Here is a 26,333-nt window from a genome sequence, read left to right as displayed (position 1 = left end):
TGCAATACACAGGTATAAACTGGTTAATAAACATTTAGTACCGCTTGAAACGAGGCCCTTAACTGCTCAACTTCTTAAAAAAATAGTAAACTTTAAATGGTCATAAAAACATTTTGATTCAAAATGTCATTTTTTTTTATAATCAAGAAATAAAAAGGGAGCATGTACAATCAAACTTTTGAGTTCTTTTTTGGTTCTTTTTCAGTTATTTTACAAAAATAAGAAAAAAACGGTTTAAAATTAAGGGTTAAAACCCTCAGTAGGTGTCAGTTAAATCTGAAGTGTACCAAAGGTAGGAAATATCTGGATTTAAACAATACATTCTCTTTTCCATCCCACCTCCCTCATGATCAGTTAACCACTTTGTTGCACAGAAATTTGCAACTGGTCTCAGTTTGTGAACTTGACTTACTGTAAATTCTAAAGGCCAAATATTCTGCTTGTGTCAACTGATGAAACTCCACTGAAGTCAATAGAGCTGTGTCTATTTGCCCCAGCAGAAAATTTGTCCCTAAATCTCTTATATGGAGGCAGCCCCTTCTTTTAACCAAAAACAAAAACCCCAAACAAAATAAAGTATATTTGGATCAGAATAAGATAGCAATTTGTCCAATATGAATGGTAACATTTTTCAGAACAGAACACAGGAGAAAGTTTCCAGGTATAGTGCTTCATTATAACTAGTTTACATTTTAACAATAAAGGCCCTGATTTAGTAAAGGAAAAATATTTATTACAGATCCTTTTTAAAATGAGTTAAATATCTTCTTGCCTGTATAAGTGTACACTATCTTCCCTACAACAACTAGTTTAAAACATGGAATCAGTATCTAAAAAAGCAAAAAACAAACATACATAAACTATTTGAAGTTGCCCAAGTTCTATCACACAAAAAGAAATGCAGAAGTTGGGCTAATTTAACTGAACCTGATTTTAATAGAGGCATTCCTGGGGTTAAACATTCCTGCCAAGACAATGTATGTTAGTTGGATCTATCAAAAGACTTAAGTTCGTCAAGTGGTTAGTGACATGTTATTTTACTTTATTGCAAATAAAAACAAAATAATAAAATATACCAAAAGGGCAAAAAAAAAAAAAAAAAGCCCAATCTTTCAATGTACATGAGTAGTCCTAAATAGTTTAATGATTGTTTGAATGTAAATATGGGGTCTCAAAAATAGGGCCAATGTTTGCTTAAAAAAACAACAACAAAGTATTAAGGGCTTGACCCTGTGACAACTGAAGTAAATGTGAATATTGTCATCAACTTCAATGGGAGCTGGACACAATTTTTAAAAATATCTTTATTGCGTGGTATGTTCTCACACTAGGGGCTTCATCCTGCCATTTTTGCACACCCCAAAACTCCCACTAAGTAAATGGGAATTTTGGGTGCACAAGAAGTGTAGGAACAGGCCCTCTGTAGTTAGACCTACTCACAAGTTATTAAGCCACTATAAGCCAGAATGAATGGAGGAGAAGACATGGCAGCCTTAAAAGAATAATAAAATAAAATAAATAAAAAAAGTCCCAAACCAATGATATTCAGACATGACCAGCATTAATGTGCAATTTTACACACAGCTGCAAGATTTAGGGACAGTGTGGGTGCCAGGCCAAAGTACTGTATAATATTTCAACTTTTAACTTTGGGAGAGGAAAAGTTGGTAGGCACAGAATGAACCAAGTCCAAGTAAACATTACATACACTTTTTGAGTGGCAGCATAGCCTAATGGAACAGATATGGACCTGGGAACCAGGATCTCCTAAGTTCCTAATCTTACTCTGTGCCTCAAATCCTTCCTCTGTGTACCGAGCTGGGCTTTTGGGATGTTTAAGTAGTTAAAGCTTCAAAGCTCTCAGAAAAAATAAAGTGTGAGGTAAGTATATATTTAAAAAACAAACAAACATAATGTCCTGATCGTCATGTTGATCAAGTGTGCAACTTACACTGATGACTTGGCCCCAAGTGTTTCAGCAGGGTTTAAGGAAAAGAAACAAGTTGGAGCCTAGTACAACAGAGTGCATGCAAGGAATGGGGAAAACTGTGGTAAGGAAAATCAAATGTTTTTAAACAAACAGACTTTCTTTTAAAACGTAAGCGTACAAAGAATGCCACTTTGTTTTAATATGTCTAATTTAATTAGGCAAAACAAAAATTTAAAATACCTTTTTTAAAAAAAAATTAAATATAGCCATTCAATTTAAGGTCCATCTATAAATACAATAAGCGGTCCAATTAAAGAGTAATCCCTCCTTTGAAGATATTAAGATGTATCCTGGGAACAGATATTAACAAAAGTCTGCATTTTGTGTCATGGATCCATTTTTTGGGGGAGGGGGGTGGTAGGATTCTTGTATCCTTACAAATCTTCAAGTCCAGTTCTCCCCAAATCCCTATACTTAAGCCAGTGCCCATGCCAATGACCTTGCAATAGCAGCCATCCCAAGCCAATCAGAATAGTCTTTGGCAGTCTGGGAGGAAGCCAGATGGATAAAATTCTGACATTCTTGTGGAGTTGCCTGCCAAGCCTCCCCTTCTTGCGAAATTCATAGGGTCCATAACTCAGCAATCTGTGCCAGCAGAAGCAGTTTGAATGTTGATTTTTGCTTCCAGACTGATTTATTGCCCACCTACCCCAAGAGCTGTGCTGCTTTTGGGTTGGCACCTTGTAGCTGGTCAATAGAAGCCACAAAGAGAACCTAAAGGGAGCAACGTTAATTCTCATTTGAATAAAGGCAGGATAAGCAGTGCTCTGGAGAACAGTCTCCACAGCCAGTCTCCGCACCTATTGTCCTTGGCGAATGGGGCAGATAATGCAATAGAGGTTGCATACGCTCTCTCCTACAGATCCGTCTGTAAAAGGCTCCCTCTTTCCACAGATTCCCAGGAGGATCTGGGCCTGGGTTTGGGAACGACAGCCAATTATCCAAAAGGTAACATATAATGCTATTGTTGTGTTATGAAGATGGGCTCATGGTGTGTTATGCTTAATAAATCTACACGGTGGAACACTCAGTGGCACTTCTTCTAGAGCCAGTATGGCATAGAGATGGCACAGGAATCCATAACACCAGATGTAGTGGACTGTCTTCTGAAAAGCAGCTATTGTACATGGGACCAAATCCTGTGCTCCACACTCACTGGGCATTTTGCCTGAGTAAGGGCAGAGTAAAAACTGAGCAGTCTCAAGGATTCTGCCCTTGAATAGCTGCTACTTGGTAAGCCTTCTTTTTTGGGATATGAATCTATGAGCAGTCAGTCAATATACTAGACTGTTTTTAATCTGTAGACAAATTTGTTAATTATAGGAACATCAATGAGTCTAGCTCTCCCATTCATACACACAATTTACACTAGTGTCCATGGGTGCCATGCCCAAGCACTTCAGTGAGAAGAAACAGCAAAAAAATATAATAATTACTTCTCACTCGCCAACTTCTGTGGCTTAAAGAACCAAATGATTTTTAAACATTAAATTTAGAAAATTCCGATAATACCGAGCTAATGTACTGTGCATAAGTTGATAAAATTTCTGACAACAAAGTGGTTAAATACAAAATAAGGAAGCTTGTCTGGATTCATTGTAAACAAAATATGATGTATTAACAGAGTTTTCTACAGTTCAGTTTTAGATCATTCAAAGCACCTTTTGTGTATGTGCACTTATTTTAAGATCTGAGGTGTGGCCAAGGCCTTGCACGTTATTGAGAGCACATATTCACAATACAAACATATTCAAGACATTTTCTGTGTTTAAAATTTATATCCTTATCACTTGGAATATAGTATCTTCAAGGTTACAATCTCAAAATTACCTAAAAGGTATTTTAAAAAAATATTCTAATACATAATTTTTGTCTCAGCTTCAAAATATGTTTCAAGCACCTTCAAATGTCACCTTCAATTAAAACATGATATATTTTTCAGCAAATCATAGAGCTAACACATGAAAACAATTTTTGCTTGGAAACAGCAGCGTGAAAACACAACTACTACAAGAGCGGACTATTTTAAGGTGGTATCCCTATTAACAAAAGTAAACATGAATGAAAATGAACATGCCAGACTTGTGAAATCAGTTGCCTCACTATTTCCAAAACTTTGACAGACAGCATTCCATTAACACCATCCCAACCTGCCCTACATAAAAATAATAAGTGGCAAGCAGATATCAAGAATCACAGTATGGCACATAAGTTCTCAAGCCAGAAGCAAACAATTCAGCTCATTTGGGAATATTTTGGCTGTTTACAACAAACGACAGTTGCATTTCAAAAGCAAATATTAATCTGTGGAAGAGTATAGGAGGTAGCTTTTAACTGCACCTAGCTGCGAACTAAAGAATGATAGGAAATCACCTTCTGTAGTGATTTGGCCAAGCCATTACATTTACTTTAACACTTCAGACAAAGAAACATGGGGGAAAAACAGCTGAAGAACTTTAAATGTTATATCATGGATTACACTTTACACCATTAAACACAAACTTTTGGATTAAAAATGACTCACTTTGAGACTTTCCAAGGTGCTATACACTACAGCCATTAAGCCTTAGAGCTGAGAGGAGAGATTTACCAACGTACTGTGTATAAAACAGTAGGAGTGCTGTAGTTTTGGTCTCTCCAGCCTCTAAGAAGCAAACAATCAATTAATGCAAATCATTAGACTGGTGGCTTTCTAATGTGGGTGACCAAGAAGGCAACTTGGTAGCCCTGTTTCCTAAGTCACAGCTCTAAAAAATACTATAGGGAACAATTCTGCATCAGCAGAGGAATAGCCTAGATGCTACATTAGGCTTTTCCATCTCTAATTTCTATGATTCTATTAACACTGCCTCACAGACTAGTCCTTTAGAATCTGATGCCAGAATCAAGTGCTGGAAGGAGCTAGGGAAAAAAAAAAATGCATTACAGAGCTATGGTTATTAGCACAGATATTAGCGCTATTAATTATCTACCAGTGATATTAAAGAGAGGCATTTAAATGCTTTACAATCTGAATTTTGGTAACTTCAAAATGTTTTTACATTTTGTGCAGTGTGGTGCAGAAAACATGGGTAGAAGGGAGACGGTTAGGGAAGAATTGTTATGTAAATAAAGACAAAAAAACCTGACTCCATATTACAGAAAGCAAATGAGAAACTGTACCCTTTGTGGATGTATCTACCACATGCAAAATGAGAAAGTGTAATAAAATTAAAAAAAAAAATATACAGCTCATATCTTAATACTGTAAAGTGGGCAGTATCTCTAAAAATGCAAGTACAACAATGAATGGTATGTAGAACATTTCAATGTTTTGCTATTCATGCTACTATTTACAGTATTTTCAACCAGCTACAGCAGATGCAAAAAAGTCTGTTACAGTAAAAGGGAAGTTTTCAAAAAATCAGTGCAATTATTTTCTGTTTAAATTGAAATTTTCCTTAGAAAAGATTGTAGGTATGCATTTAGAAGCAAGTTACTAAATAGAATATAAAAATAAAAAATATACTGTCCTGTGTTAGAAACTGAGAAAGTCACACTGGGTCTAACAACCACAGTGACGATTAAAGCAAAGGAGATGTTACTTTTGGAGAAATTTTCAAAATAGAAAAAACAATTAAGAAGACTATTTATAATCTGATTACAACTGGCATTGAGTGTGAAAACCTGGAGAGAGAACTTATTTACATTCCTTTTCTCATGTGTAAGAAATCTCTTACATTATAAAAAGTCTTATGGCTTATCTATGCCACCCGAAGTGTTCTCTGGATTACATCAAATGAACCAACATTTCCATCTACATCCCCCAGTAAAGGTCCCAATTCTGCATTTATAATTTGTGCAGAACTGATGGACTTTAGTGTGAGCTTTGCACGAGTAAAAGCTGCAGGACTGGCCTATTCTAGTCTTAAAATGTCAGCATTCTTAGTCAGAAAAGATAATCCATTAAACACGCACTGTAACCTACAGCATCTAACTGAAATTTTCAAGACAAAAAGGCAGATTCTAATGAAGGGCCTTTTCCTGCTCTCATGCTCATTGCAGTGAATGAGATGTTTGCTAATGACTTACTGTGAGAATAATCGGGTCTCCAATAATGTGTGGTACACATTTAACTCGAGGAATTTACTGCTGCAATCCATAAGTGCAAAAGAAAATCTGAGTTATCCAGCAAAGTGCAATGCACTTGTGATTACAATTTGATCCTGAGTGCACATACAAACCAGACAATATTTGGATAAAATTTTCAAAAAAGCCGGAATGAGGTCAGAGCTTAAGTTACATTTTCAAAAATGATGTAGGCACTTTGGAGCCTAACTGACTAGGGCCCTGACGTTTAAAGATATTTAGATGTTGCTGTGCTCAGCATCACAATGCCTAAATACCTTTAAAAATATGGGTTTCAGTGCCATTTTCAAAAGTGATTTAAACCTTTTTGAAAATTTCACCTTTAATCTTAATAATAAAAAAGTGATTTACTAATAAATATATCATTTTTTATCAAGCCTTGTTTGGATCGGACTACTCATTTAAATCTACACAAAGGCCACAACATTTACTGAAATAAGTTAATCAAACGTGAAAACTAAACATATGCTAGACAAATTTTGGGTTAAATAATTGTGAAAGATATGTTTGAGAGTACAAGAAAGAGGGAAATGGGGTCAAGAACACCTCCCACCACACTTACACAATGGAAATTTCTTTTAGCATAATTACCTGTAAAATTTGCAAGCAGACTCTAGCAGATTATCACACAACACCTCCTTGTGACTTGGGCAATTGACAAAAGCCACCTGAAGGTTTTTCTCATGACAGTTCTAGAAATATGCAAGTCAATATGAAAAGATTTTGGAAAATAGATTACCAACTATTCCAATGATCTATGCAATAGTCAATAAAATATTTAATTACAGGCGTGAAAGTATTTTAGTCTGAATCAAGTCAAAACTATGCACACTAATGCAAACTGACAAATATGCAACTACACATGGGCTAGGGCAAAGCAGGCGGGGAAGGGAAGGTGCAAGGACTGCAAGGGCTACCTCAAACAAACAGTTAACCCAAAGAGGGCAGAGGGGAGAACGCAGAAGCATAAACTCCATCCCTCACCAGCAACTGCTAGCAGAGTACAACCTCTTAAAGGGTGATTCAACAGTTTTCCCAGGTGCTCCAAAAGGCTTTGTGACTCTGAGCAATCCCACTGGGTCAGTGTAACCCTCCATCAGCCCAAACACCAGAAGTACCTAAAAAGGCACAACAGAGCCCAATAGTAGTTTTGTATCTAGCTTTTTTAAAAAATGGCTTCCATTGAATATTTTATCTTTGCTGGTTTTGTTTTGCACCTTTGAATAGCAGCATTTCTATTAGCCTCTGAAGTCTCTCTATATTTCAGTAGTGTTAATATTTAGTACAAATAAGGCAGGAAATTCAAAGTTATAGCTGACACTTAACTCAGAATTGTTTAACCCTTCATCTTCCCACACACACACACACACACACACAATGTAAAACCTCACATACCTATTTCTAACGTGTCCATCACTTATCAGCCTTTTTCATAAGGATCATTTTTATATAAATATAATGCTAATAAAGGATCTGAGATTGACAGTTGTAGAGCCTGGATCCCGTTTTTCCAGAAAACGGTACATTGTGAACACACAATTGTTCCACATTGTTCAATCCTGACCTGGTTTTGCTAACAAGAAGGCCAATTTGCACCAATCATGAGACCAAGATACAAAATACCATTGCTGCAATTGGTGCAAATGTAGCTCAGAGCAGAACCACTGTAACAGAAGAGGGTCTGCTTCATGGTTCTCTAGCAACTGGAGTTAGATATCTTTTTGCACAGGCCAACGAATTGCAGATAGTAAGTACTTTTGGTTAGTGCTGACCTGAGTTGAATTTGAACCAGTGACTTAATGGTTAAAACTATCAGCCTTACGTATGAATTCAATAGCATCTGTGGGCATGTGTCACAATCCTAAACTTCGTATACACAATATTTTGCAACCACTTTTCCTTAGTTCTTAGAGAGAATATTTTGTGGGTAAATTTATACACGTTTACCCGAGATATTGCTGTCCTTGCAGGCTGGAGTAAACTGAAAAGGATAAAGGTGTATTGTTTATTTGATTGGAGCTGTTTTGGTCTATGCATGTTGTTTATATTAATCTTTACAAAAAGCAGTTATGCACACAGAGTGCCTACTTTTCAAAGTGCATTGCCCATTAAAAAACTTTTCCTAAAAATATTTAAATCAATTAAATTATATGATGGACTAATTCACTGTATATTTCATTAGGAAAAAATCAAAGCCATTTTAAAAATTAGAGTACTCTAGCTAATATATATATCTACAAACTGTAAACTCCCCAGTCCCACCATACTGACAATCATTCCTCAGGGGTTTGCATCCTTCATTACATTTGAGGGAACTGCACACAATTCCCATTCGTGCTAACAGGACATAGGGGCAACAGACACTTTGGTGGAGTGTCTGCAGAACCCCCACAGCAATCCTCTGCACCCATGCCTTTTGGATATCTTGGCTGCATGTTACGGGTCTTTGGAGTGGGGGCTTCTGGATCTTTGCACAGAGCCAGTAGACTGGAACTCCCACATTGGAGAAGCACCTGGTATTCTAGCCCATAGACTAGAACAAAAGCCACAGGAGGAGGCACCATAGCCCTTTGATCTACCTTGAATTCAGGATGTGGGATTGAGGTGGATCCTTGCTGTATCTGGTTCCCCATATAAAGTAAAGTAATTTACTCCAGGTTTGTGCAGCAGAGAAAGAGGAGAAGATGATGAATATCATCCTGAGCACCTAACCATAACAAATAGCAAGAACCACCAATGGAATTTTAAAAATGGCTGACTAATTATTTTAACTTCTTAAAGAATAACTCATACAATTGTCTGATAATGTGCCAAAATTAAAGCCAGCAATGAATTTCTACACTGCTCAAAATACTGTAGAGAAAAGTGCAACACACTCATCATAGAAAAGCTACTGCAAATCAGCTAAATTTGTTTTAGTGGTGGCTTTTATAACCTGCTTAGTAATTACAAAGGGCTGAATTCTATTTTCAGTTACCAGTGTAATCAGGAGTAACTGTATTTACACAACTATAACTGACAACAGATTCTGGCCCACTGATTTCAACAGCAAGACAGGAATAATAAACTAGCATGATGTACATATGACTGACTCATCCATTAACAGAATTTACTTTGTTGCTTCAGCCAAACAACACGAGCAACAGCATGCTGTGCGACAAGGTGCAGACCTGAACTTGTACACAAAATTATGCACCTAAACCTTTTAGGCAGCAAAGATGGGCATTTTCTGGCTTACTCAACAGCAAACAGTTCTAGTCTATACAAAATATGGCACTGACACTAATTCTGGATGAGGCTGTTTGCCCACCTTGATGGCTAGAGGTAAATATGCTTGTCAGGGGGAAGGGAAAGAGAGAGAGAGAGAGAGAGAGAGAGCGCGCGCGCGCGCTGAATGAAACAAAGGAAGAGAATGCAACTTTAAAAAAAAATCTACATGCTTAATATGTACTTGATTTAGCATACGAGAACATTAAACAAAATCAAGTCAGCATAAACAACTTTTGCTTCCCCCCCCCCCCATCCTCTTCTAAAATTGTTTATGGTGTCACAATTAGTGCAATGGTTTATACATGTATTATGATGTATATGAACCCAGTGTGCAAACTAACAGAAGCATATATGTCTAATAATTATCAGTTTCAATTAATGCTTCTCCTAAGAGAATGGCAAAAATCTCACTCATACTATTGACCTTATGTATAACAAAGAGTTTCACTTTCTTCCACAAGTAAACTTCAAAAGTTTCCTAAGAGTTATTTTTACTGCATAGATTCTATTAAATTTGGCTAGCTAAACTATAAAGAGTGAACCATTCTCCTCAATTTGAACTGCTGCTTCACCAATAATCAACAAATAAATAAAGTAGAATTGTTTTGTGCTTGAATGGATGGAGAATGTTGGTCTCACGGTGTGTCTCTCTGAATGCACAGGTGAAACCTGCCATGTTGTGTGCATGCTGAAAAAGTCTTTCCAGAAATTACAAGCTATACAATACACACTGTATACATCTCTGACCTCTGTCATATCCAACTCAATTGCATATTCCTGCATTTGAATAATAATGTCTCCATGATACGGTTTTAATGTCTAAAATCCAAAGCTTTCTTGATATGTTAACAGAAATATGATGAGCACTCCTTAGTAAATAAAATAAATAATAGCATCTAGTCTATCACATTAATACTGTGAAACATATAAAATTTCCAAAAATTCAAACATAACAGTGAGGGATTGTACTGTATTTATCACCACAGACCCGTATTCTTTTAGAAACTTTGGAAAGTAAGTGTCAGAGTCCTATAGGACAAATTCTATGATTAGCTGTCAGTATGATTTTAAAAAAAAGTTTAAAAAAATTTGAATGGCACATTTTCTTTTTGCCAATCTCACTGGACTTATTAAAGGTTCAGATACAAGTTAATTTTTTTCTGAAATTATTTCATAAGTCTATGAAAAAATCTTTAAATGCAGCACAATAAAAGACATTCTAGAACAAATTTCAGAAAATACATTTGCTCTTAGACATACAGAATGATCCTGTAAGACAGTGGAGGACCAGAATTATTATCTTTTTGCACTTTGAAAATAAAAAACTTTTGTAAATGCATACAGAATGATCAAGGCTTCATAAATACTGAAGTAGTGCTTTTCCTTTTCTTTCTTTGTTTTAAAAGCAAGCTCACAGCATCTGAGCCCATCAAATTTGACGTGAGTAAGGTATTTCCAAATTATTAACACACAAATAAATTGAATAGCAAACTACATGAAAAAGTTTTGTTTTGTTTTTAGCCCTGAGATCACAGCTTTTGATTTAACTACAAAATATGGGTTTGTTTTCTGACAAGCAGCTTAGAGATTTTGGCAAACCACATTTCCAACAACTGTGGGGTTTTGTACGGGTCTGCAGTTCATAATCAAGTCTGAAATTCCGGACGGAAGGCTTTCTTGCAAATGGAAAAACTAATAAAATAAAGATGCATCACTCATTGCTGGCTGTCACTGTAGCGTGGGCAACTGTTGGTCTAAGTGCAGCTGGTCTCACGTGAATCCAACTCTACTAAATCGCTAAACATTAAAACATGTCAAGCAAAGTACATGGTACGTAACGTGTCCTGATGAACTTGAACTGCTTTAGCAAGTGCTTGATGATCTCTGCCATTACTTTGACCAGAAGTGTGGCTTCCTTCAGCACTAAGACAGGGAAAAGAAAAGAGAAGTCCTATTTAACCTACCTCTCCTAAAATACATTATTTTATTTTCAAATAAAGCAACTCTTTTGAACATCGCCTCGTCCTCTAAGCACCACAAATGGATCATCTGAGGAGCAAAACTGACTGGGAACTTGAAAAGGGGAATACAGTTTTGCTTTCCCTGATGGAGGTAAGGTGCTGCTGTTCAGAGCCACTGAATAAGAGGACCAATGTAAGGACCACTTTTGCAGCATTCCAGAGTTTAGGGTCAAAGAGAATCCACCACCAAAGGGGTACAAGATTCCTTCATTCCAGAAGTTAACAACCCTTAAAACATATTTTAATTTTTGAAAGTACATACAGGTAACACTATAAAAAAGGAAAAAGAAAAAAAGAAGCAGCATCTTCCTTCTATCTCACAGAGTTTTATTATAAACCTTCTTCTTCAAATGCTGTTATTCAGCAGAAACCAAATTTACCCACGAACTGCTTAGAGAGAATGCCACAGAACCCAGATTTAAAAAGCCGCATACCTTCTTCCTGTTAAATTTTGTAGCACCTCATAACACTGTAACTCACCTATCATGTTCTTTATCCACCAGATGATACCTGGCTCTGAAGGCAACCAGGTGTGCATAGTATGCTGGTGCGGGGATTGAGACGGAACGAGTACAGCGTACATATGTATGACACAGCTGGTAGGTAAGAATTTGCAGTTCATCTGACGAGAAACGATTGTCATCCCAGAGGACATGGTAATGAGAAGGTCTGCTTGTTCCCTAAGGGCAGATCACAGAAGTCATTAAAAAGGCTTTTCAGAAGTTCTCAGTTTCCACATCTAGTAGAAAAAGAAAATGAAAACACTATATTTTAAGTATGTTACCTCTACTAAACCACATGCTATCAATCAAACTTGATTCTCTTACCCAACATCCTCCTGCTGGATGGACAGAGGACTATGCCCCACAGTCCAAGTTATAGGGAGGCAGGTTCAAAATATAAATTAAGGACACTTAGGGGACTAAGCCATCCCTCCTGACATGTTTCATTTAGGTGTTATTCCCTTTAATGGAACATAAATCTGATGTATTTGCGTATGCATGCCCACCTGATAATGATAATGGTAATATGAAGTGCGAACTCTGTTCTGTCACACACTGAACACATGCATTTTTTTGACAGGTGTAGAGAATGCGTGAAAGGTTGGCATGTGGCTGTTTGCATCTCCAACATTCACTGTGTGTTGCCACTCTCCCTTAAACGAAGGTTCTGGAGCACAGTAGTACCTATTTAATATCTTGCATTGGAAGAATCGCAAGGATAAAGAACTTGAAGGATCTTTCACATTAAGCCAGATATCCTTCCAGGTTTCCCTTGTGATAGGAAGGCTAAATTCTTTTCCCCATTTTATTTGAGACTGACATTGAGAGGGTAATGCAAAGCATTAAGCCACCTATAAATAATTCCTACCACGTGACTTTTGTTTCCATATTTCTTAATACGTTGTTCTAGAGGTGAGAGAGTTGAAAAAGACCAATTGTCGCCTATCCTGCATGAAACCTTGAGCATAGCTGCTGAAAGAAAGAACTCTGAGACAGTGGTAGCTGATATTTGTTACACACGTAATTAAAGGAAGCCAGTCTATTATTCTGTATTATATCATTAATTTTTGTTAATCCTTTTTCTATGCAAATTGTCTTAAGCATGGAGTTAACCTGTGCCTCAGGATCAACGCAATCTCACTGTAGCATGAGAAGACAATTAGTAAAATTGGATACTGTAATCATCTTAACGTGTTGGAGGATGCCCTATGCAGATGCAAAGACTGGATTTTTCTTAAGTGCATGGGTAACCTCTTAAGGTATATAAAAGGAAAGAGGGAACCAAATGGCATAGCTAAGCTTTTTTCAATTTCAAACCAGGCCGGTGTATATACAGAACTACTGGACAGGAACCACCTTACAATAGGATGCATTTGGAATGCTAGATAATATAGATACAAATCTGGCAACCCCCTACCTCCCATTGCCCAGGATTTTTAAAGTATCTTGTGTGACAAGCAAGGCTGTTTTTATCCCACATAAATTGCATGATAAGCCTATTTATTCAAGCAAGGAGCAACGGAGAGACCTTGAAAGGCAATAGGCTAATGATACAAGTCATTCTTCGGCAGATATTCATTCAGTCACCCACTACCTTGACTTAACTCCACCTCTGTGAGAGCTGTTGTACCTGGGCAACAGGGTTCCAGCTGTCAGTGCCCCACAATGCCTCACACAGTGAAGTCAGTAGAAGTGCTCCTGGTGAGGATGTGAACTACCGACAGAGTATAGCGTGGACATGAAACACCACTTTAATTACTGTGATGGCTGGACGTCGACTTAAGTAAACTTAATTTTGTAATGTAGACATGCCCCTAGTTTGTGTGTGCGTGCGCGTGTGTGTTAGTAAGAGGATCTACAAAATTGTGGCTCTGATAAAAAAAAAAAATCACTCTGTCTGCTACATCTTGCAAGTGAATTCAACGCAAGAGAAATTTTTTCCCTTAAAATGTTTATTTGTACAGGTATAAAAATGAGATGCTTTTCAGACAAATAAGAGAACAAGGTACCTGCCCCCCAAAATTAACAATCTAAACAGATAACAAAACGTATGAAGCACAATAAGTGCATGACCTTTGAAATATAATATATGCCTTATTGGCCCCATTGAATTTAGGGGTGGGCGTGGTTTATTTTTTGGAGCTAATTTATTAACTTTCTTCAGAGAAATGGAAAGGCATAATAGATAGCACCGACAAGAGTGAAAGGACACGATTAACACAATAAAAGCATACCTGAATACCAGCATGACTACAAAGGTAAAAGTCAAACTCTGATGGATGGGTGATTTTTGTGTCCACTGTAGTACCTGCTGGAATGTTTCCACTTTTTCCAACCTATGTAAACAAAATAAATCATAAAATACCATAAGGTATATGACAGTTTACTTAATTTTTTTCCTTCCATTGGACAATAAAAAGTATATTCAAGGAAACAAACACTAAAACTATAATATAAACAAGAATCCCAAAATATAACTCTTTTTTTTTAAAAAACAAAAAAACCCCCAAAACCCCAAACACTAGGGACTAGAAAAAGTGACAATTTATTCAACTAGGAATCCTGAAGTGGGGCTGCCGCAATTCAGATACACCAGTAAAAAACATGAGTTACTCATTCCTTTCTTCGATCAGTCAAACTTCAATACTAATTGGTAAAATTTACAGAAAATTTCCTGCCATTGGCTGATCACCTCCCATTCTCATTTTAACATTCCAAGAGGGATTATTCCACTGTTGCCTCTCTTGATGGAGCCTGAAGGAGAGAGAAAAGGAGTACTTGTGGCACCTTAGAGACTAACAAATTTATCTGAGCATAAGCTTTTGTGAGCGAAGTGAGCTGTAGCTCACAAAAATCTGTTAGTCTCTAAGGTGCCACAAGTCCTCCTTTTCTTTTTGCAGATACAGACTAACACGGCTGCTACTCTGAAACTTGAAGGAGAGAGGAAGATTGGAGGCAGGCCCCTTCCCTAAACTCAAGGTGTAATATTCAGATTCGTATGCAAACAACCCTTAATTTTTTGTCAATTCCCTAACTGGGATTGTGTCATCTATAAAGTAGTACACATATATATTAGTTCTGGGAGTCATTAATCTGAACCCACTACAGACTTCAAAGCAATGTAGTTCCAATAATGCATAAAAAGAGACTGATATTAAGCCATAGAGAGGACTGATTTGGAGGCCTGAGTATGGGTTTAGGAGCCAGGAAGTCCTAATTTCTAATACTGACTCCCTCTGTGACCTTGGGGAAATTTTGTTCCAATTTCTTCACTCTGAAAAAGGACAACACAAGTTCTTACACAGAAATGAACTTCTATACGTATCTAATAGGGGTGTAGACAGGGTTAGTTAAGATTTATAAAATATTTTGAAGATAAGAGATATTAACATGAACGCTGTGACGCTTTGAGTACGTGTAAATGAAATTCCATGTCTGTCATGTATAGACTTAAAAGAGGTGTCATTTCTCTGATGACAATGGACTACGAAGGGAAATTTAGCTTCTTTATTACATGCAGACAACTACTTTGCTCTAGAAGCTCTATTTCGGCCTCCAAGCCATTTAAAGAAAAACAGTAAGAAGTGATGAAAATAGCCATATTTAGGTTTTAAGCTAACACAAAGCTTGAAGGTAAGCTGCAAAGGTATTTTGAGCGTAGGGACTTTGGCTACACCTATACTACCATTTATGTCGGTATAACTTATGTCGCTCATGGGTGTGAAAAAACACCCCCCCCCCCCGAGCTACATAAATTACACCGACAGCGCTATTTTGGCAGCAAAGCTTCTCCCGTTGATGTAGCTACTGATGCTCGTTGGAGGTGGATTAATTATGTCGATGGGAGAGGTATTTCCTGTTGGCATTGAGGGGCTACACTAGAGATTTTACAGTGGCGCAGCTGCATGGGTACAGCTGCACTGCTATAAGCTGTCCAGTACAGACATAACCTTTACAAAGATGTGTAGACACATGGTTAATGGACACTTGCCGCTGCAGTTTAATCTTTTTTCAAAAACCTCACACTTTTTTTTTTTTTTTTAAATAAAAACAGAAATGAAGGTTTCTTTCTGCAGAAAAAGCCTGAGTGAGAGCCACTACCATCCCTCTGTGCCAAATCATGCACATGAACAACAGGGAGATCAGGAGAGGGAAAAGAACCATAGCCAATGCCAGCACAACTAGAAACTAGGGCTGTCGATTAATTGCAGTTAACTCAAAAATTTAACTGTGATTAAAAAAATGAATTGTGATTAATTGCACTGTTAAACAACGGAATACCAATTGAAATTTATTAACTACTTTTGGATGACAGGTTTCAGAGTAGCAGCCGTGTTAGTCTGTATTCGCGAAAAGAAAAGGAGTATTAGTGGCACCTTAGAGACTAACCAGTTTATTTGAGCATAAGCTTTCGTGAGCTACAGCTCACTTCATCGGATGCATTCATCCGATGAAGTGAGCTGTAGCTCACGAAAGCTTATGCTCAAATAAACTGGTTAGTCTCTAAGGTGCCACTAGTACTCCTTTTCTTTTCGCGAATACAGAATACATTTTCAAATATACTGATTTCTATTACAACACAGAATACAAAGTGTACAGTGCTTACTTTATATTATTTTTGATTGCAAATATCTGCACTGTAAAAATGATAAAAAAAATAATATTTTTCAATTCACTTCATACAAGCACTGTGGTGCAATCTTTTTATTGTGAAAGTGTAACTTACAAATGTAGATTTTTTTTGTTACATAACTGCACTCAAAAACTAAACAAAGTCCACTCAGTCCTACTTCTTGTTCAGCCAATTGCTAAGACAAACAAGTTTGCTTACATTTATGGGAGATACTGCTAACTGCTTCTTATTTACAATGTCACCTGAAAGTGAGAACAGGTGTTCGTATGGCACTTTTGTAGCTGGCGTTGCATGGTATTTACGTGCCAGCTATGCAAAACATTCGTATGCCCCTTCATACTTCAGCCACCATTCCAGAGGACATGCTTCCATGCTGATGATGCTTGTTAAAAAAAAAAATGTGTTAATTAAATTTGTGCCTGAACTCCTTGGGGGAGAATTGTATGGCTCCTGTTCTGTTTTACCCACATTCTGCCATGTATTTCATGTTTTAACAATCTCGGATGACGACCCAGCACATGTTCATTTTAAGAACATTTTCACAGCAGATTTGACAAAACTCAAATAAGGTACCAATGTGAGATTTCTAAGGATAGATACAGCACTCGATCCAAGATTTAAAAATCTGAAGTGCCTTCCAAAATCTCAGAAGGATGAGATGTGGAGAATGCTTTCAGATGTCTTAAAAGAGCAACACCGATGCGGAAACTACAGAACCTGAACCACCAAAAAAGAAAATCAACCTTCTGCTGGTGGGATCTGACTCAGATGATGAAAATGAACATGCATCGGTCCGCTCTGCTTTTGATCATTATTGAGCAGAACCCGTCAGCAGCATGGACACATCTTCTGGAATGGTGGTTGAAACATGAAGAGACATATGACTCTGACATGTGCATCTGGCATGTAAATATCTTGCGATGCTGGCTACAACAGTGCCATGCAAATGCCTGTTCTCACTTTCAGGTGAGACTGTAAACAAGAAGTGGGCAGCATTAGCTCCTGCAAATTGTAACCAAACTTGTTTGTCTGAGCGATTGGCTGAAGTAGGACTGAGTGGACTTGTAGGTTTTAAAGTTTTACATTGTTTTATTTTTGAATGCAGTTATTTTTTGTACATAATTCTACATTTGTAAGTTCAACTTTCATGATAAAGAGACTGCATTACAGTACTTGTATTAGGTTGTAATAAAAAATTAATATAAAATGAGCACTGTACTCTTTGTATTCTGCATTTTAATTGAAATCAGTATATTTGAAAATGTAGAAAACACCCAAAAATATTCAAATAAATGGTATTCTATTATTTTTTAAATATGCAATTAATCTTTTTAATCGTGCAATTAATTGCTTGACAGCCCTACTAGAAACAGATAGTAAAAGACCAACACAAGCAAAGAAACAAAATATACAACTCAGTACGTTCCCAGCAACTGCAGTGTGATGGATAGGGCACAGAATTGGAACATGGGAAACCTGGGTTCTATTCTCTGATCTGCCACTGACGTGCTGTGAGATTGTGGACAACTTACTTCTCTTGTAACTGTTTCTCCTCCCATCATTTGCCTGTCTTCCCTATTTCGATTGTAAGGTTTATGGGGAGGGACTGTCTCTTTCTACGTGTTTATACAGTGACTTGTACAACAGGGCACCAATCTTGTTAGAGCCTCTAGGTACTACTGTAATATAAATAATAATAGGCATTTTTCTTTCCAATCTGCCTGGTTCAACAACTTATAAAATTTTCAATGGGATGCATGTCTATCCTGGTGCTGAATTTGTTGGTTTAGGGAGAAATGGTATATTCTATTGAGATGTTACGTGGGCCAATCCTGGGGTGACTGGATATTGGCGCTCCACAGCACTTGTTATATTACATGAGCCCCACAGGCTTCTGACAATCTGAGGGAAGCTCAGCCATGTCGATAGCGGACAGTGGTAAGGCAAGAGCTGGGAATGACAGTGATTGGGTTAGTTCCATGCTAAGATTTTGTTTACCTGAGCACATCCTCAACATGTCTCTCATCTCCTCTCTTCACAGAATAAATGAGACGACTCAGCAAGCTGCTGAGGGTAAAACCACTGTTTTTTCCTCTGGCACAACAGAGGCTCAGATTCCCAGCTTTAGGGTATTGGAAGGGGGGGGTGTGTGTCTCTGTACCCTTTTCCTGAGAGCCCAAGAGAAGAGGTTGTGATCAAAAGGTGGCTCTAGCTGGGATGGTTTTCTACTTTTCTACCTTCTTTTATCCTCTAGTACCACTCCAGGAGGCAGGGAAGGAAGTTAAGGAAACTGCACTGGACAGCAGAAGCTCAGATTGCAGTTTAGGTAGGTGTATATACTAGTGATATTACTTTACCTTGCAAATGAAGGCTCCCAAGAAATTGAGAATAAAAGGCATGTCAGAAGTGTAAGTTTCAAGGGGCAGTCAAACAATTAAAAAAAAATATCAGGAGGACAACACCACAGATGTTGCATTTGAAGGCTGTAATGAGAACTGTTTTTCTTTAAGTGACAAAGCCAAATAAAGGAAACACTGACCTCAGTCCAATTCAAGGGACAGATAAAACTTTAGCACAACAGCCTACAGACTGACATAGAAAGCTTTTCCCACCTTTACATATTTTTATGCAATTAATTGCTTGACAGCCCTACTAGAAACAGATAGTAAAAGACCAACACAAACAAAGAAACAAAATATACAACTCAGTATGTTCCCAGCAACTGCAGTGTGATGGATAGGGCACGGAACTTGAACGTGGGAAACCTGGGTTCTATTCCCTGATCTGCCATAGGGCCATTACCAATAGTGCTGTGCTACTGCCAAGCCCAGAAACGACAGCTTGGAGCACAAAGTAGCTATTTCGTCTTCCCTCCATGCTGGTAAAACAACCTCAAGAAAGAGTTGAAAAAGAAAAATTTTACTAAGGGGACTGGCCTTTTCACTGTTAAAAATTCATTGTTTGAAGAATAAAACCACCATCAGATCTCAATGGAGGAAAATGGAATAAGTAATGAGAAGTTCTTAAACACCAAAACCTATGTTTTAACACTTAAAACCTATGTTCCATGTTGGTGGCTCAGACCAGATTGTCTTTAAAAGGCTGCTGTTAGTACTTAAGAGCCCTTTTCAGTGCTCCGTATGCAGAAACAATTCCCCCCAATATCAAATGGGAGTTTTGCCTCAGAAAGGAGTGCTGAATTGAGCCCAGAATAGTAAATTAGGACCAGATCTTGAAAACCCTTTCTGATATGAACAATTCTGATTAATACTGGTAATCTCACTGAAATGAATTAGGACTATTTGTGAATGGTTGCTCACTTGGGTAGGATTATGACCTTAATGCAGACCTCCCCCATTACAATGATCCCAAGTTTTACAAGAGGTAAGGTACATGTATAATCTAGGAATTTTGAGGAGCTGCACAACTAGGAATAGTGAAATTAAAGAAAAAAAATGGAGTTGAGTATTAGGGAATCTTGACAATGATCTATTGGGCTGTAGAACAGTCTCCTAAGGAAAGGACATTGAGTGGGACATTTGAAACTGAGCTGGACAAAGCACCAGAAAAAATGCACCGAAGGGAATAATTCTGCACTGATTGGGAAAGGAACTGACAGTTAACATACCTCTCTTCCATCTCTAATTCCATAATACTGAAATGTATTTATATATACAGTTTATATATATACAGTTGGAATAATGGTTTTTCAGTATGCCACAGAAAATGTCTTTGAAATGTATCTGACAGTCCTTTCAACTGTGTTCCAATCTAAGAAAAAACTCCTTGCATTCTAATTTTTTTGTGTCAGGAATACATTGAGATGGGAATATCCATTGACGTTGGGCAAAAATGAGTTTGCTGCTCTCCTCACCCCTAATATGTATCCCAAAGCAGACCAACTGTTAGACAAATGCAAATTTCTTCGAACACAAATATAATTTACTCATTAATCCATAGATATTTTCAAAATTACCAATACTCAAATAGAAGGCAGTTTTAATACAGTTGTGTGGGGTATTCAGGCAATATGCCAAAACTTGAATGAATATTTAGAACATACCCGTTCATTTTTGTCTGTACAGAAGAGCCTGGTGTGATGCCTTTTCTGCACAACAATAAATGTAATTCCAGGCTGGTAGTCCTTTTCTAGTTTAATGCATGCTTCTCTGATAGCCAGCAGTTCATGGTGGAGAACCTAAGTCAGAAAGAAACACAACCGACAGAAAAATGTGATAAATAGGGTGCATACAAAGTTAATAACATCCAGCAGATTATAAAAATAATTATACTGCTACTCATTAGCTATTTAGGCCTTGTGGAGAAAGACATGGAAGTTCATACAAAGTTGAGTATTAGAAAGAGGATTTGGCATATCCACAAAGACTGGAGAAAGAATGGGGTAAAGTCTAAGAAATGATTCAAATGAAGACAACAAGCATGGAGCTTACCAAATTTTATGAACTTTTTAATGTAATAAAGTGTGAAATTATTTTAAAACTATTCAGTAAATATTTTTAAAAAATTAAAGCAGAAAAACTATGTATATATCTGAAAAAATATACTAAAATACTTCATTAAAACATGAGGCTTCTGAGAAAGAAAAATAAATACAAAAAGATGTTTGCCAATTTTGTGTGGGGCAAGTGGAAAGAGGTAATGTATCAAAGTAGGATTTAGAAAAATGGGAGAAAATCAGAAATCTTACGTACTTTTTTTTTTATTTTTTAAAAATCATTGTTATTAGACTGTGCACTCAAACTTCAATGTTAAACCCTTGATTTGGTCCCAGACATCAAATACACACCCAATTTTCAAAACTGAATGACATTAAAACATTTTCTTTTGTTGTGAAAGAACGTGCAATCCTTTTGTAAAAGGAGAAGTAGTAAGATCCTGAAAGCTATGATGATACTTTCCCTACACTGCTTGGCCACTGCCTGAGACCTTTTCAGAGGGGAAACCAGGTTTACTTCTTTTCATAATTCCAATTTAGCATACTGTATAATCAAAAGTCATGCAACAACTCATAAGTGTGAAGAATCTAACCTGTTGAAATTGCCCCTCAGAAACACCATCTCTGTAGAAAATAATGCGAGTTGGTTTAAATCTGGTTGATTTGTAGAACTGAATAAGCAGCTCCCTGACCATGGCAGCCAAGTCTTGGATGATTTCTTGACGATGCTGCTGGACACGCACAGTGGCGCAGTATCGATTAGGGTGAGCATCCATGCTACCTACAACCTGTTTAAAAACAAACACACACACACACATATGACCCATGCTTAATACCAAGCCAATACAAAGGATCTCCTTTAAGGTTATTTTTTAAAAGAACACATTTAAAAACAAAGACTAATGATTCATTACCTCACTAAAAATGCTATAATCTATACAGTTCATAAAGAAAAGAGAAAATGCAGTCAAAATTATTGTGTGCATGGGAAAAGTTTTCAGTATTGAGCTTTGGGCTACCTGTGACTATATATAATGCTAAAACTGAAGAATTAATATTTTATTTGTGAAACAAATCTATGAACTTGTGTTCTGAAAAACTGAAGGAATTTTTAAAGCACAATCTTAACATAGACTTTAACTAGAAAAATATGTTTTCACAACTGGTTCAAAACATAGGGGTGCCCTGGATCCCCAACTGATCCTAGAGTCCCTGGTGGTCTTTGTGGCAAGGAACGCTGCCACCCCACCCCCCCATCTGCACTTAGCTGGCCAATAACAATCATTCCTCTTGGATACAGACTTCACTGTTATCCACGTCTTTGTCACTTATAAACTGGATTAATCCAGTATATTAACTCTCCATAAAACCACTTGCAAGGTTCAGATAGCACTTAATGCAGCAGCTTGTCTGAATGCATCAGAATGATCATCGAGAGCTCACTACACCAACATTCTATAGACTTTATTCAGCATGGGACAACCAGTGCATTTCTGGGGGATTACTGCATAGTTTGTGTTCATTGTAAGACAATTCACCACAGCCTCGTAATGAACCACAAAAAGTACAAGGTCTCCAAAATACACTGTGTAGAGTGTCTCAGTACTATTATAATATACGTATTATGTAGATATGGGGGGTTGCTACCCATGTTTTATGACATTACAGTCAAAACTCCATTTTTGTGCAATGTTTGAGTTATTGTATAAATTAGTGTTACCTCACAAATATCTGAGTAATTATTACCACAATAAACTCTCCAAAAGAAGTTTCATTAGACTATGTAGTAAAATACTATTTAATACCATAGTGTCGGATAACAGTATCCTTCACAACCTCTGTAAAAAAACAAACAACTAAATTTAAACAGCAAAAGAAACCCCCTTTGAACGATTACCACTGTTTACTCACTGCAGCAATGGAAGGCTTTTTTCCGTCTCCAGCTGGTGGATGAGTTACATCTGCACCCAGGAATATGACAGGCTGCTGAAATACCGGAGGCCTAATGAAAAGAAAGTGAAAGTGATAGCTAGCATTTATAGAATGCTTTTCCAATATTAACTAATTGATCCTCAACACACCTGTGACATAGACAAGTACTATCCTCTTTCACACCTAATTGTTAAGTATTTGTATTGCAGCAGCATCAAAGGTCCTGATCAGAGTTCCATTGTGCTAGGTGAGGAACACACACATACTGAGAGGTTTCAGAGTAACAGCCGTGTTAGTCTGTATTCGCAAAAAGAAAAGGAGTACTTGTGGCACCTTAGAGACTAACCGATTTATTTGAGCATAAGCTTTCGTGAGCTACAGCTCACTTCGCCGGATGCATACTGTGGAAAATACAGAAGATGTTTTTTATACACACAAACCATGAAAAAATGGGTGTTTATCACTACAAAAGGTTTTCTCTCCCCCCACCCCACTCTCCTGCTGGTATAAGCTAGTACCTCTCCATCAATTGTGTTGTGAGTTTTTGGCTAAATCTGGTCAGTCTGAAAGCTGACATTCTAAGAAGCGACAGAGGAAGTACACTGAAACACCAGGCTAGATGTTGTAAATTTCAACTCCCCCTCTCCCAACAAGACACTTTATTTTAAAGGGAGTTTTTGTTTTTTTATCAGAAGGGTGGTGGGTGGGGGAGGGGGCGCAGAGGAGAGTCACTGTGTAGACTCGGCAGCTAATTTTCAAAATTAAGTTTCTCAGTATTTCAAAGGCGAAGAGCACTTCGTGTCCATCTGTCAGAAGAAATGCTTGGACAATGTCATTTTAAAACTAATAATTCAGAATAATTTTTTTTTTTCCTGGCTGAAATAACAGTAAATGACAATCAATTAAAACAATTCTATGATCAACAAAAAAAAATCCACTTGTTTAGAATGTCAATATCTAACACCAGACATGTTTTGGTGTGAATGGTTTTTTGTCTGTCTACTTAGTTCTATTTTCATGAGAGAACAGTTTATGAGAATGAAAAGTAGGAATCGTATCTCTCTGAATGTCAATGTTTCAAGTTGGTGGGTTTGGATGCGAGGAAAGAGCATGTCACTTAGTGAAGTTAAAATGTTGCCAGTGCTAAAGCCCAACTTTTGAGGAGAAAACGGTTACTAATCCACTGTTGTACTTTGCACATGTCCATTGCACTTCAGGTGTGCGTGTGCCCACTACACTAGTGTCAGAGATTTTTCTGTCAGCTGTACCCATTGGGATGGCATGCACATGTACTCTCTGCCACATGTACTGCTGCATGATGGCATAAAAGAGTGTAACCGCCCCAGTCCCCTGCAGTTCTTTCTGATCAGAGAGACTTTGATATAGAGGGGAGGGAGGGTGGGTTGTGGACTGGATATGTGCCACACATCTCAAAGAACTACCATTACAGAATGGGTTAACAACTGTTTCTTCTTTGAATGAGTGCAAATGTCCCTTCCACTTCGGGTGACTCACAGGCAGTTCAGTCAAGGGGTGGGACTGGAGGCAGGTAAATAATGGTTCAAAGACCACATGTCCAAATCTGGCATCATCTCTAGACTTCAGGAGATGGCACAGTGAAAAGCTTAAGTATGTACTCAAGACCAGCTGCCGCTCTACAAAAGTTCAGTATAGGCACCCAAGCCAGAAAGGCTGCATGTGATCTTGTTGAATGTGCTGATCGGTGGAGTTTACAGGAGGAAATCCATAACGAGATTCCTTTCATCCTGTCTCCACCTGCCACGAACAGCTGGAAGGATGACCTAAATGGTTTCGTCCCATCCATTCTAGTGTCCATTGTGTGAAACCTCTCCTCATCTTTATGAGTATGAGGCTTAGGGCAGGTCTACACTACAGCTGGGATCAGTGCTCTGAGATCAATCCACCGGCAGTTGATTTAGCGGGTCTAGTGAAGACAACAAACCTCTCTCCAGTCGACCCTTGTACTCTACCCCCAATGAGAAGAGCAAGGTAAGTCAATGGGAGAGTTTCTCCTGTTGACCACCCGCGGTAACTCAACCTAAGATACATTGACTCCAGCTACGTTATTCAGAACTGGACATAATACTCCAGTTGAGGCCTAATCAGCATGGAGTAAAGTGGAAGAATTACTTCACATGTCTTGCTAGCAACACTCCTGCTAATACAGCCCAGAATGTTTGCTTTTTTTTGGTGACAGTGTTACACTGTTGACTCATATTTAGCTTGTGATCCACTATGACCACCAGATCCCTTTCTCCAATACTCCTTCCTAGACAGTCATTTCCCATTTGTATGTGTGCAACCAATTGTTCCTTCCTAAGTGGAGCACATTGCATTTGTCCTTATTAAATTTCATCCTATTTTCTTCAGACCATTTTTCCAGTTTGTCGAGATCATTTTGAATTTTAATCCTATCCTCCAAAGCACTTGAAACCCTCCCAGCTTGGTATTGTCTGCACACTTTATAAATGTACTCTCTATACCATTACCTAAATCACTGACGAAGATACTGAACAGAACCAGACCTGATTCCCGCGGGATCCCACTAGACATGCCCTTCCAGCTTGATTGTGAACCACTGAGAACTACTCTCTGGGAACAGTTTTCCAACCAGTTATGCACCCACCTTATGGTAGCTCTATCTAGCCTTACTAAAGTTAAGATATACCACATATACCACTTCCCCCCATCCACAAGGCTTGTTACCCTGTCAAAGAAAGCTATTAGGTTGGTTTGAAATGATTTGTTCTAGACAAATCCATGCTGACTGTTACTTACCACCTTATTATCTTCTAAGTGTTTGCAAATTGACTGCTTAATTATTTGTGTCATTATCTTTTTGGGTACTGAAGTTAAGCTACCTGGTCTGTAGGATGTATTTCATCAGGCCCTGGTCACCTGAAGACATCTAACTTGTCTAAGTAATTTTTAATTTGTTCTTTTCCTATTTTAGTCTCAGATCCTACCCCATTTTCACTGGCATTCACTTGTTAGATGTCCAATCGCTACTAACCTTTTTGACGAAAACTGAAACAAAAAAGTCATTTAGCACTACTGCCATTTCCACATTTTCTGCAAACCCCGATGTAGGAGGTGGACTGAGATTACAGCCCATTCCCAACTCCGGGGCTGGAGTAGCAGCCAAGAAGAAATTGCAATGTGAATTCCTCTCCCACAAATACCCCACGTGTCATTGAGTAACGGGTGTACTCTGTTCTAGCTCTTCCCTTCCCTTCTAGATTGGTCCTGGTGTCAAGTCATAGAAAGAATGATAACAGTGGTACTGCAGTGGACAGAACTGCTTCGTCTTTGGGAGAGGAGAGTAAACATCCAACGACTAGAATCTTCAGGCTATGACATTTGTCATTGGTCTGCTGTG

General features: G+C 37.8%; 1 protein-coding gene across 1 annotated transcript in view; it reads right to left on the bottom strand.

The window, feature by feature from the left end:
• Window positions 1-10,517: 10,517 nt before the first annotated feature.
• AGO2 (argonaute RISC catalytic component 2) overlaps window positions 10,518-26,333 on the bottom strand; it is a 93,069-nt gene continuing 77,253 nt past the window's right edge. The window contains exons 14-19 of the mRNA XM_074942936.1: window positions 22,913-23,003; window positions 21,595-21,789; window positions 20,609-20,743; window positions 14,147-14,248; window positions 11,890-12,089; window positions 10,518-11,311 (exon numbers count right to left, since the gene is read on the bottom strand). Of these exons, the coding sequence (XP_074799037.1) occupies window positions 11,203-11,311; window positions 11,890-12,089; window positions 14,147-14,248; window positions 20,609-20,743; window positions 21,595-21,789; window positions 22,913-23,003 (832 nt within the window). The 3' untranslated portion in view covers window positions 10,518-11,202. The remainder of the gene's footprint in view (window positions 11,312-11,889; window positions 12,090-14,146; window positions 14,249-20,608; window positions 20,744-21,594; window positions 21,790-22,912; window positions 23,004-26,333) is intronic.

Source organism: Natator depressus, chromosome 2 (genome assembly GCF_965152275.1).
Source record: "Natator depressus isolate rNatDep1 chromosome 2, rNatDep2.hap1, whole genome shotgun sequence".
Taxonomy (NCBI): Eukaryota; Metazoa; Chordata; order Testudines; family Cheloniidae; genus Natator; species Natator depressus.
Note: the sequence above shows the minus strand (reverse complement) of the source record. Positions and strands in the feature narration are given on the sequence as shown.